General features: G+C 42.1%; 1 protein-coding gene across 1 annotated transcript in view; it reads left to right on the top strand.

Annotated features, from left to right (window-relative positions):
* The window catches only part of cntnap2a (contactin associated protein 2a), a gene marked incomplete at its 5' end in the record, with an annotated part of 330,965 nt that overhangs the window by 260,745 nt on the left and 55,980 nt on the right, over positions 1-14,240 (top strand). The window contains 2 exons of the mRNA XM_084565847.1: positions 8,990-9,146; positions 13,466-13,593. Of these exons, the coding sequence (XP_084421973.1) occupies positions 8,990-9,146; positions 13,466-13,593 (285 nt within the window). The remainder of the gene's footprint in view (positions 1-8,989; positions 9,147-13,465; positions 13,594-14,240) is intronic.

The following is a 14,240-nucleotide window of genomic DNA, read 5'->3' on the forward strand; positions in this document are numbered from 1 at the left end:
TGCGTATTTTGGAGAGTGTGTGTGCACCACAGTCTGGTTATTGTGCTCTTTATCACACAGACAAGCCAATTAGAGGCACAACCATTGATATTAATTTCCCCTTCCTCCCCCTCTCCACTCTTTCCAAGGTGTTTTTCATTTAATGGACGGATACACTCAGTGATGACCTGTGAAGAGTTAGTAGATGGGGGCAGAGGTATGCAGAGGGAAATTATTAGAGCATAACTTGGTGTCGAGCGGGAAGGAGCCTCGCCCGCAGAGCTGTCAGGGAGGTGGATCCCGTTACGGGTGCTCTCAGGTAGAAAGTGTTGAAATAACTCATTATACTTCCCCAGCCTGTCTGCTCTGTGTTCAGGTGTAGACAACAGAGGTGTCTCACCTGACATCGGTTGCACTGCAGGCAGCGGCAAACTCATTTCTGCCCTTTTCCTCTTTAACCTCCTCCAAAATGAAGGATTAAGAAGGAGTGTTTTTTTTGCAAAAAAAACTAAAAGCTCTTTGAAAATCAATGTTTTACAATTTTCTGAAGATAATGACTAGCTTGTCTAATTGTGCAAAGGCCAAAGTATGCATTGTGCTCATCTCTGTTTCAGTGCTAGAAGCTTTGCATGCAGGGCGGCGCATGGAGTGGTGGTTAGCACTGATGCTTCACAGCAAGAAGGTTCTGGGTTCGAATCTGTTGGCCGAATGGGGCCTTTCTGTGTGGAGTTTGCGTGTTCTCCCTGTGTCTGCGTGGGTTCTCTCTGGGTACTCCGGCTTCCTCCCTCCGTGCAAAGATGTGCTCGTTAGGTTAATTGGGGATTCTAAATTGGCCCTAGGTGTGAGTGTGAGTGGTCGTCTGTCTCTCTATGTTAGCGACCTGTCCAGGGTGTACAGCGTCTCTTATCCAGTGACAGCTGGGATAGGCTCCAGACCACCCGTGACCCTCCAGAGTACAAGCTGTTGGTGAAATAGGTGAAACTATTTTCAAAGTTGTGCGAAGTTTGCAAGATGATGTCCTGTATAGCTACGAGCACACCAAACCGACACAAAGAACTACCGGCAACAAAGATCGTCTGTGACGTCGCCTCATGTCGACTGTGTCTTGACCAAAACTTTGCACTTAAATGCACCACAAACACTACAGCTGGCACTTACGTTCAGTGCTTGTATGAAAGGGACTAACTCTTCATACCAGCAGGTGGCAGTAGTCTGTAATCATTCGAAAAGAGAAGAAGTACTGTTAGCTAGGAGGTTAGGACGCTAGGAAGAGCTACAAACCACCTTATGGTTTATTCATTTTAGATGATCTTGTCGTTGTGAAAAATATTCATGCCTTTGTTCATGCGATGTTCGGATGAGATTAAAAATGAGAGGGTGGCTTTAATACCTTAGAATATGCAGATCCCCATTTCACCCACATTTACGCTACCAAGGGTTAAGAATTACAAGGACTTACAGATCACAGGCCTTTGATATTTTGGTATGCATTGTAGCCCTTTGCAGATCAAACCAAAGGGGACTGAGAGGGAGGATGGGTTGTGTTTCAAATGCAGCTTCAGATCGCGATCAGAGCAAGGGGAGTTCTTGCAATTAGCATGGATTAAAGGGCAGATTATAGCGCGCCTAATAAGAACATAAAGGGATTAGATGCCAGGAAAGAGTTGTGGAGATGGACAGATATGGAGCATAGAGAGAGAGAGAGAGAGAGAGAGAGAGAGAGAGAAAGGCCATTGAGACCGACTGATATGAAAATGCAAGGAAAAGGTGTGCCAGGCAGATATGAGTCGGGGGGAGAGAGAGAAAGAGTAGCCTGGTAAAGCAAGAGATTCAGGAGTCCAAAGAGAAGGCAGAAAGACACAATAGGAAGAGAGATAAAGAGAAGAAGGCCTCTGAGACCAGGAGATGTGAGAGAGCAAGGAAAAGGTAGGACGAGAGAGAGGCCTAAATATGTGGGGGACGTAGCGATGGGGAAAGTTGAGGCCGGGGGATATGGGGGACGCTCTCAGAGTTATGTGATGGATAGGTGGTTAGGGAGAAGAGAAGGATTGATACAATAGAAAGAGACACGGGAGCCAGACCAAGTCTCACGGACAGATTAAAAGGAGCAGAGAAGAGAACACCCACACCCACACATGCACTGGCACCGATAAACAAAAGGATGGAGACAAAGAAATAGGCACACAAATGCTCTCACTTTGTCTCACACACCCACACACAAAAAAACTCACGCTGCATTATCTGTAGTTCTCTGGAGAGATCCCAGGGCATAGCTAATATGCCTCCCTGCAGCCTCTCCACAAAAACAGAGATGTTAAGAGGATAGGAGGCTAGCAGAGACCAGCGGGTGGAGAGAGGAGACATGAGGCTCTCTCTCCTCAACAAACAGAAATGCAAACAAACGAGAACAACAAAGAACAAAAACCGCCGTCGCCCTGACAAAGACGAATTGATCCATGACTTTGTGTGAAACCTCTCCAAGATTGAAAATGTATGTGTGTATCTCTGCGTGCGAGTGTTGTCTTTGTCCTGAGCCATTGTGAGCGAGAGCAGCGGCATGTTTGGGAGTGAATGGGCATGCACATTTTCGTTAGTGTCTCCTGATGGTTGTTTTTCAGCAAAGGCATGGGCTTGGTAGGGTGCATAACACTTACATCCAACTCCTTTTTTTATCTCAATAATACAGTAGCTGCTCTTGTTAGAGGAGAGTATTGATTCACCTTCACACCCCTTAGAGATCAGTTCAGGGAGCAGAATAACAGTTTATGCTGTCATCCATGCATGCATTGGCCTGCGCACACACTGTACCTTTCTCTCCCTCTGACAGACACATGTCAGTCAGAGAAGGAATCCAATAATGACAACTGTTTTAGGTGTAGAGCCTCCAGAAAGGTGCAAACTAAAAGGTGACGTCTGAGACAGGTTTATGAGCAAGCCAAATTTTATGATTATGAATGCCGTCCTGGCATTTCGGCTCCATCCGCTCGCCGTTCGTAAAAGCCATCATCTCCCACACTGGGGATATGAGCAGCTGAGCATGTCAAGTGCCATTTTGGGTCCAGTGACCTTTCCGTTCATAGTCTGAATGGCGGGGGTGTGGTCCCTTGATAAGAACTAAGAGTGGCCTGGGTGCTTGTTGTGTTAGGTACAAGCACTTGTTATGGATGATATGAGTGTTAGGGACACGTGTGCTGTCTGGGAACTGAAGACCAATCTGTGATCACAACACATGGGCCATAAATTTCCACCTTAACAAAGCCCAGATCCAACTCCTGCAATAAAGACAAGGTCTAACCTGTTGCTATATCCCATCATCCCTGATAATAAAGAGGTAGACTGGAAAAATCTCTAAAACTCTCCCAAATGATTTAGCAACAGTCATAACCACAGTGCAGCTTAAAGCTACCATGCAGAACTCTTATCTCCCCCTACTGGCAGAGAGAGTAATTGCAGCTCTCTCCATTAAGGAGAATCTATTGGGTTTGTTTTCAGTGCTGATTCTTTGCCATTTTAATATTTTCTCTGGATGCTTGCTAAACTCTGTTTCATCATTCAAATACCTCGAATTCCTAGAACTGGAGTTACAATCTTAACTTTTGTTTCCCTACCATACCTTTAGCTGCTGTAGCCTATTTCGCCTCTTTCGCTACAGCTGCTGCTCTGTTCAGGTCTCGCAAACTATAATTGCTGGTTGTTTCACAAAAAGAGGTTGCACTTAAACATTAAAAACCTCTGTGGAACTGCTTGACCAAAAGCAAGTGTGTCCCAAAAAAAATCATAACACTGTCGGACATTATCAGCGCAGTTTCGACTTTGTGCCAAGGCTTGTTTGGTGATGTGAGCCAAATAAACGAGTTTAATATAATTATTTTTTCCTGGATTTGTATATTTGACATGTTTTTTAATTTATTTTTTGGGGGAAATAATTGCTGGTTGTTTTCTGGTTGACATAAAAGGTAATTTACTGGTGCACAGATTCAGGAATGTTGCCACAAACACCATATTTAATACTGTGGTATGATGTGAAATACAGTGATTTACCTGGGATTGATCAGCTTAATCAGCATTGTGGGAACATGTTTGGCAAGGCCATGAGTGGACAATCATTTCTATATAGTCCTGAACTATAAATCAAGTAATACAGAACATATTCATTACTTTCCAAATGAGCAGATCTTAATGGACTATCACAAATATTCTAGTATGTATTTTACTTTCCATCTTTTTAATTAACCTTTTTTTTTTTATGCCTGGGCATGATCTTGAGAATTAATGCGTGACTGGCAGCTCATTCCTAATATCAACACAGTGGAGGCCATTTGGTTCAGAAGCTGCTCCTCAAAGTGAAAAGCTGTGATTTTTCTGACATAAATATGAGTATTCTGGGCACCATTTTGGATCAGATTGCTAAAACATTGATGGTTGTGAGGGAAAGGATGAAACTCTTATCATTCACACTTCCCAGCTCCATCTTTTTTCATTGCCCGTCTTTCTTTCGCTGTCATCGCTCTTATCTCACAGCCTGTCCCGCTACTTTCCCTCATCTCCGTGTCTTTGTCTTCCCCTCTGCTGCTTCGATCTGTCTCTGTGAAAGTCCCCGCAAAGTGGAGCAGACGTGATGAAGACGCAGGCATTAACCTCTCTGGATAAGAGTGGAGATAAATAGGTGGGGGCGTCTGCGGGGTGTGGGTGTGTGCATGTTGTTGAAATAACACGCAGATAAACCCATCAGAATAAGTAGTGCTATGTGGCTGTCCCCGAGGACAGAAGAGAAACACAACCCCAGGCCTTATCAATCTGTCACGTCTGTTTTCCCCTCTCCTGTGAACATTTACTCGTAGCGGGGGATCTGGCAATGGAAGAGAAATGAAGGGATAAGGATGGATGTAGCGTTATAAACATGACACAAACATGACATTTTAACTTGAATGCATCCTTGGAAGGTTTGAGGATGAGCATATTACCGAGGAATTATCATTTAATGTGGTAAACAATTAAGGGGAACATCTAATGGAGCAGTGCCACAAAAATATCTGATATAATATTATTTACACAAACAGCTACTGCTCTTAATACGAGTCATACTCTAGTGGGGCTAATGATAATTGCTGCGCACCTGCTTTTTAAAACCCAGGACTTGTCTACATTCAAACACACTCTCCTCTCTCGGTCTCCTCTCACACACACAAACATGCGCTCGCACACACACTCCTGTGAAACATGCCACTGAGCCTCGTCTTGGCAGTACCCTCTCACCGCGGCTCTCCATGTGAACCGTCTGCCAGTGTGATTCTATCTCTCCTCCCTCACATCTTCATCCATCCGCGCTGTCATGCTCTCATCTCCCCCTCCGCCCGCTCTTTCCTCCCTGCCTCCACTCCTGAGTTGTTTGTTTTGGCAGAGCGAACTGGATCGCACAGGAGACTTAAACTGGCACAATACGTGGCTCCCATTCCACCTGATGCCCCGCTGTTACTCAAGCACCACTCCCCTCCTCTCGTGTCCTCTACTCTACTCTCCTCTCCTCTCCTTTCATCAAGGGTGTTTGTTCACTCTTGCACATGTTTTTCATCACTTGGGTGTTTGTCCCTTTGCCTCAGATGCAAGACAAGGTGACTGTTGTCCATATTTTAAACGCATTCATATTTGAAACTTGTATATTTTTTTATCTATATATTAAGGTGCACTGATATTGGCCCATAAATCATAGATCATTAGCAATATATTCTGGCCATTAATCTTACAAATGCAGACATATGACAAAGAAAACACACGTTTAGTTTTCTGATTTGCATCCATACTTAATTGTCTCTAGATACATGAGAATAACTCTCTAGGGTTTTCTAAAACCCTTGACAGAAATTTAAGTAAGACACATATTTACGTCATTAGCATAACAAGCTCTGTGCATCTGTGTAAGGTTGAAAACACACTCCTGCTGTGGTCCCTTACTGGCAAAATTAGTTTCACTTCTTGTCACCAACTTGAGTAAAACATGACCTCAAGTCCATCTCATCCTCTCCTCTGTGGCCGCCAGTGGAGAGCAAGGAGTTTGTGCGTAAATCTTTATTCTAAGCCAGGCTTTAAATGCTGCCGCCACTCCAGAGGCACGATCTCCATTATCAGACATAATTACTGGCTTCATCAAAACAATAACAATAATTATTCAGTTTCTTACAAGAATAAATCAGCCAGTCAGATAAATGCATGTATTTACTGCGTTTTTTTGAAGCTTAGGCTCATGCCAGAGCTTTATGTTGCTTTTGTTTTAGTGTCTTTGGTTGTTACAGAAGGAGGCTTGTGAGTTCGGAGATGGGGCGCTTGTGTGTTGACGGGGTGATCATGGGGTGTTGCTTTGTTCCCTAATTTTCACTTTCAATTTTTACTTGATAGGCGAACAAGAGCTAGGAGCAAAACAGTTTTTCCGTGTTTCTCCATAATTCTCCTCACCCCTCATGCCCTCCCATTTTATTTATTTTATTATTTCCCCTGGGACACTCTCTTAATTTGCAAGGCCCTCAGACTTTATAACAGATAATCAGCATACACAGATCCATAAATTGCCTGAGTTGATATGAGGCACAATCTACACACATAATACAAATACTTTATATGAATTAAATCCATCTGTCACTGCAACTTAGCAACCTACTCCCCGAATCAAGCGGTGTATGTGTGTGCAGCTGCTGTTTGCGCAGGCGGACTGGTTAACCCAGTAAAAGTATCTGTTGTTAAAATGTCAGGGAGCAAATACACATATAAATTTAACCAAAGCTAGAGTGTACAGTGTAAATTTGGATGTGCTGTGGAAAATTGGTGGGAGAGAAAATGTCTTGAAGATGGAGTTCATAATCAATATCCGCCCTCCATGGAAAAGACTCCTGTATTTTGAAGACTGAATGTTGGCAGGTAAAGCTACAGCTAGAAGGAGGACAACTACTCCCACTCGAGCACAGATCAGCTTCAAGGAGAATGACTTTACAGTTACTGGTTGGGTTTGGTTCAAGATGGTTGGTGTTTGTTTCTGGAGGCTGGAAACTTAGCAAGGTGGACTGTGGTATGGGACTGTGAGAACTAAATTGTGGGGCATAGAGGCCGTAAGTTACGCACGCAGCCTGCACCGGTGCGAGCCATTTATACTTGTACACTCGTCAGTCTGGCTCGCTTTGTAAAAACACCACCCAAACACTGCACTGTGTCTTTTTTTGCCAGTTGGGTTAGTTTTTGTATCTACTTCCTGCGCCACTTTCAACAATGACGACTGAAACGTTTGCAACTTATACAAATGTTTGTATGTCCGAACCTCCTCAGTTAACCTTTCCTCCATGTGTTCAGCTTTCTTGATCCAAAACAATCAATTTGATAATGGCAGAGATGGACAAGCAGCCGGAAATACTGAAGCGGAAACACTAGTACCAAGCGGACCAATCAGAGCTCTGGCGGTCTGTGTCGCTGCAATGCATACGTTGTTAAAGCTCTTTTAGAGGGACGTAGATGCCGTAACAACGCATGCAGCCTGCACCGGTGTGAACCGTTTATGCTTTTGCGCTTGTCAGTCTTGCTCACTCTGTAAAAACACCAGACAAGTGCTAGTCGGCGTTAATTTTTGTTTCTACTTCCTGCTTCACTTTCTACTTCCTGCTTCACTTTCAACAATGACAATTGAAACTTTCACAGGTCATACAAATGTTTGTATCTCTGAACCTCCTCAGTTAACCTTTCCTTGATGTGTTTCGTCTTTCTTGATCCAAAACAATCAATTCGAAAATTGCGGAGATGGAGAAGCAGCCGGAATAGTAAATTTCTTGGGAGGTGCACGTCAGCTACGGCGCTAGGGTTTGCATAGGGACTGGGCTGGCGCCGTAGCTACACCATCAAATTGACACAGAAGTCCAAACCGCCTTTAACTGACTTCAGCTCAAACTTAATTCTCACTTGTATCAAAAGCAGCGCAACACACACACACACGCATGCAGCATGTGTACACATAAAGGCAGAGGATTGTAAAGTCTCTTGAGGAGGCACTGTTAATCCTATTGACAATGGCTTGTCTGAACAGGGGCTTGAAGAGAGATGAGGCTAATTCTCTTTATGAGGGCAATAAACCCATAGGTCACAGAGGCCAACCTCACACACATGGTATAAAAGCGCACACAGAGACACATCTGTAGCTTCCTCCTGGAGTTTTGCCCCAGTTCAGAAAATCAAAAGTGTAATAATACAGTATATCACACCTCTCAATCCAATTGCGCGGCATGGAAAGTCTCCTTCAATCCCCTCCTGTAAAAAGTGTGTCTCGGGAGATTTCATTGTCTCCGATGGAATTTGACAAAGCGATATTGACAACGCAGCTTATTTTCTTGGAATAAAGAGGGAAATGTAATATTGTTTCACTCTCTCTTGCTGTTATTGTGATATATTGCCAGTGAGCGAAATATTTACACCCGTCTGTCTGCCTAGTTACTGTCCCATGCCAGAATACATTATCCACGGCAAAGAATATGATATTACATTTCTTATTGAAAAGCAGTGATCCTTCACCTTTTATCCACTCATTAAAAAACACACTAACACACATTGCTGTGTTGGTGCGTCAACAGATGCGCTCATAAATATCTACATTCACACCGACAATTATACACTGGCATGTTTATACATAGTAATGTAAAAGTTGTTGCTATTTTAATGGAAATCACATGTGATGTGTGAAGAAATGTGTCTGCTAGTCTTCAAGGCATTTAGTACCCAGCTGTGTAAAATATGGTATGAAATAAATGACAAATTAATTTTCACAATGCAGTTTCTTGTCAATGTGATTCACATTAATTAAACAAAAGACTAAAGTTTAATGGAGATGAGTTTAGCAACACAACTTTATTGACTTCACAAAGGTTTCTGTTTCTTTTGGAGATTGCACATTCTTGTTAGGGGCTCAATAACAATTGTCACAGTCAGCCAATTGTTGAAAAGAAACGTATAGTTTATGTGTATGCCTGTGTTTGGTCTGCAGATGGGACCCCCTTCACGTGGTGGGTGGGCCGCGGCAGCGAGAAGCACTTCTACTGGGGCGGCTCAGCGCCTGGCGTCCAAAAGTGTGCTTGTGGCATCGACAAAAACTGCGTTGACCCCAAGTACGACTGCAACTGTGATGCAGACCTCAGGCAATGGTAAGTGAGGCTTTCAAATAAAAGATCAGCAAGTGTTCAGAAACACAGAATAGTAGATGTAAGAAAAATTACACATCAAAATGGAGCTTATAGTACAAAAATTTATTTTTTTATTTTTTGCATAATGTAGAGGAATGAATCTAATTGCAGTGCACAACACAATGTTGGGTGTACCTCAATCTGTATCACATCTTCTACATACTTACATTTTTTGTAATCCTGTGTCCTCAGCAGCTCTTTAACTGAGATAGTTTTAGTTTAGTTCACACATCCACAAGTTCAGCAGTTTGTTTTAAGCTGAGCGGCAATCTCCCAGACAGAAAATGAAGCTGACATGGAAAACTGCAGTGCTTCTAATGGCATGCATATTAAAATGTAAAACTTTACAGTCTGAAAAAAAGAAACAGCTAAACACGGTGAACATTTTTATGTAACCTGTCTGTTTAAATTATATCAAGGATTAAAGGTGTCTATATATTCAGGGTTTGGCTGCTTTGAGTGACGGCACAGTGCTGCCTCAGGTTGCTAATTGTTACTCGCTTTTGCCAGTTTTGAATTAGCCATGCGCTTGGTGGGGTCAGCCAATAACAAGATGGCGACGGCCAGTTCCACCCACGTTAAACTTCAGAAACTCTCTTTAAAAAATCCTGGACATCGTGGGCCATCATCTATCTTTATATGGCCTTGCTTTTATATAGTGCTTTTCTACCTTTTGGTACTCAGAACGCTTTACAGTCACAGACACATCTACCCATTCGCTCACACAAGCACACACACATTCACACACCAGTGCCACGCACTGGGAGCAACTGGAGGTTCAGTGTCTTGCTCAAGGACACTTCGGCATGTGGTGCATTCTGGGGATCGAACATGTAACCCTCTGGTTTGTTCTCGTTCCTGCTCTGCCTACTGAGCCACAGCCAATAGTTATAAATAAGAAATATAGCTTCTGTTTGACACTTCCTGGTATATTTTTAATAATAATAATAATAATAATAATAATAATATAATAATAATTTAATATTTAATTGTCCCACAATGGGGAAATTGCAGTTCCTGTGTTTAATCCATCCATTTGTTCCTGGGGCCCCTCGGTCCCAAGCTGCACCTCTAACCACTACTCCACAGCTTTTACACAGTAAGCTAAGTGTTCATTGACTATTTTACCTTCCACTGCATAAACAATACAGCATCATTATTTCTATCTTGAGGGGTTATCTGATAACAGACTTTTCGCTTGTAGTATGTGTTCATAGTTCATTTTATGTGGCCATTAAGTTATCTGGAGAGAGACTTTTCAACCATCTCATGGAGTTAATTTAAATTAACCATCCAGCTAGAGCCAATAAACAACAAATGTTTTAATTAGTGAGTGTTGCCGATCTGAAACTGCCTCTGAAATCAAGAACCCAGCGGTGAATTTCTCTCTTTCATGGACACAAACTGTCTCAGCTTATTATTTAACTGTAACCAAGGCTGTCATAGCTGAGTGACTAGCCAATTATAGTGAAGAATGAGCGCAGATTTTTAACCTACCTTGATATTTAAAAAAAAAAAAAAAAAAAAAAAAAAACTGCCAAGAGTCTTTTAGTATAAGTAACGAGGCCGCCTCACAGGAACAGTTAGAGTTTATATAACTTCCTCAACTGTTCTTCAGGGACAGAGGAGTGCTTGTCGTTCAGTAAACCCACGCAGAGATTTTCTTAGCTGCTTCAAAGCAACAGGTTGAAGTTCTATTTTGCCTCCACTGTAATAAATATTTTCCAAAGTATTGCACTTCAGATATTCAGCATTTTCTAAAATAATCTGCTTAAAATGAAATCGTAAAGGTTAGTGTGTCTTTTCAAGCCTCTGTTTCGTTTCATAAGTAGATGTTCTGTAATAGAGAATTTCATTAAGGTTGACCTTCACATTTAAAACACCTCCTGAGTCCGCTGCATAAGCTCGACAAAGAACATTATGCCTGAAAGACCGAAATAAATATATATATATAATGAAATAAATTTGGAAGTTGTCATGAAACTAAATCCGTCGCTAATGTTTGCAGTAATCTGTCGGGACAGAATCCGCCTTAGCTCGGGACAGTCTGATGAGACTTCAAAGGAAGAAATGACTGAATGATGAATGCCACCATCACTGATGTGTTTATTTTAGGGGTATGTTTGCCTCCGGAACCAGCAGTTTGTGTTTCAAAGCTCTTTTAACCAGCTGATGGATATTCTCATTAAAACCAATTGCTTTGCTGTCAGTGTTGTTGTGTGCGCGCACTGTAGCCTATGTTTGTGAGTAATTACCGAGTGTTAGCAAGAAGAAGAGATTTCATTTGCGTTCATGTCTCCCTTCTCATCTCTAAAACTGATGAGATTACAAATAAGTCATACGCTGTCTCGTTCCCTCTGTTAATATTGTATGCATTAATGTCTCATTGTTTGGCTGAGTGAGTTTCTGAAATATTACCAGTATAACGGTTTCCACTCATTACCCATACTTTTGGCAGCGCATGCATGCGTGTGTGTGTGCGCACATGCTTATGCGGACACGCACATGCACACTGACAGTCATAAATTAGATCTCGCGCAGTCTCAGCGGAGGATGACATTCAATAGCAAACAACTGCAATCAAGTAATGTGAAGAATATGAATAAGAACATGTCCTGCTGAAGTTTATTGCCACTTTGAAGGATTTAAAAAAGTGTTTAATCAGTTCGATAGCAAGAAAATGGCATGAATTTTCATTATCACACACTCATCCATCACCTATAACAGCTGTTTCAGACATGTACCCCTCCACATTGCACTGATGATACATGGAAGTTTTTGCAGCATATGTACTGACCTGTTTTTTCTCTCTTTTGCTTCTATTACAAGAATCATACGAATATTTTCACTTTTCATACATCCTATGAGCATACAAACATATACCCTCTCCTTATACATATATTTTACGTAATTTATACAATATAAGTACAGTTAGCATAAGATTATGAGTCTTTTAAGACGGACTGAAATTCAATATCTGGCGTCTTTCTGCTGATACTGATACAACAGTTGGATAGTACTTCAACCGAACAGAGACATTTAGTTGTAACCTAATTCAACTCCATGCCACTCAGATTTGGTACATGGTTATGTCGTTGTTACACTTCTGTCCTTCGCTGCAAAAAGCTTGCAGAGCAACAATCAGTTCCCAACGGAGTGGTTCCAGACCAACTATCCACCACAAAAACAAAGTTGTTGCTCTTCAGCTTGTAGGCATACATATTTCCTGTTCAGTGACCAAGAGAAGACTTGACCAGAACCCTTAGAGGAGCACACTCCTCATTCAAACACACTCTGCAAAAACATGCAAAAAAAACAAAAAATAGCAGAGGTCTACAAGCTGATGAAATAAAAATCAACCCAGATGAAACTGATCACTTACCTGCTGGCTGAAGCGACGGGGCGAATGCAGAAGTACTCGGGAGCATTCTGTGTGCTCAGAATGAGCCGAATGCTTCAAAATTCATTGTGCTGGACTTTTCATCATTCAGCTGTCCAGCAACCCTAGAAATAAGGCTGAAATAAGAGGTGTTTTGATTTGTCAATCATCTGATCTCCACTTGCTGAAGACTAGATGAAAACCAGAGACTCCTTAACAAAAAAGATATGAAGGCGTCTGGAGGTAGACCATCCCTCGGAGAAAATACAAAGTGTCTGCTGATGTTTACATGTTGAACACTTAGTGTGTTGTTCACAATAATCTGATGACTTCATGTGTATCTACTTTTGAACCCCTTGATTTTGACCAGTATATGTTAAAAAGCCATTCAGCTGTTACTATATTTAAACCTGTTTAAACCAAAGCTGAGACCCTTCACTTCAGTTCAGTTTTATTTTACTCCACATTGATGTGCTGAAGCACCAAGTCTGAAGTGTGTGTGTGTGTGTGTGTGTGTGTATTTCTTCAAATATTATGCCATACGCTATACACTATTTATGTCTCTCATATAAGATGACATTTTCCATCTCCGGCTTCAGTTTTCCTTTTCTCATTTCAGAATCCAAATAGCGTCAAATCTAAGGTCTTGTTCACGGAGAGCAGTATTAGCACAGTAGTGACTAGTGTCGGCCAGTAATGAGAATTTTTTTTATTATTATTATTTCTCTTTCTTATTTATTTGAGCTATGCTCTTAATAAAGTCTGAAAATAACTGAACTAAAAAAATATATATAAAAACATCAAGAAGTGTTCTTAACAGCAAAGGATGCTGCAAGATAAAATGACTCAACAACATGTAATGTGGATTCTTTTTTTCTTAAATGTGCATGTTTTCTTACAGGAGAGAAGACTCTGGTCTCCTGATATACAAAGAACACCTGCCCGTGAGCCAGGTTGCCGTGGGTGACACCAACAGGCAGGGCTCCGAGGCTAAGCTGACGGTTGGACCACTCCGTTGCCAAGGAGATAGTAAGTGTCGTTGGGTGGTTGTTGCCAATTTTAGCATAATAAGTCGTCAAGTTTTTACAACTGCTGAACGTATCCGACACATTTAGAGCTACAGTGTGTATCTTTCGTCTCCTCTTCTGGCGTTCAGAGTAATTTCACAAACACTGTTGACGTATGCAAATATGCTTACAATCTACAGTCCCCCGGTCGCTTATCTTCTTTCAGCAAAGAAGGCAAAGCCACACTCATGGTAATCCTTGTTTGTCTCCGCCATAGATCGCCTTCTTTATTAGACTGTAATCCTTACAGTTGTAGCTCCCCTTTCCCCGCCATAGGCTCTGCTTCACTCCTAGTTGATGTTGTTAGCAACCCCGTCTCCTCCAGTTGCTCTTCAGCGCTTGCAGATAATCATTGCTGCTTGATGCAAAACCATAGACTCTATAAATATGGACAACGTCTCCCTGCTCCCTTGCATTGGCCAAATTGACACTATTTTCCTGGGGATACGGGCGGCGGCATCTTGCAACTTTGGAGCCAGAGTCTGCACAATACAGTCCGAGGTGTGGAGCCACTTGTGTTTTAGTTTGGCTCAAGTCCCATCCGCTAACTTGGAGGAGGTGGAGCTTATGACCTATACTGCAGCCAGTCACCAGGGAGAGCTCTACTGG

Source organism: Chelon labrosus, assembly GCF_963514085.1.
Source record: "Chelon labrosus genome assembly, chromosome: 18".
Classification (NCBI taxonomy): Eukaryota; Metazoa; Chordata; class Actinopteri; order Mugiliformes; family Mugilidae; genus Chelon; species Chelon labrosus.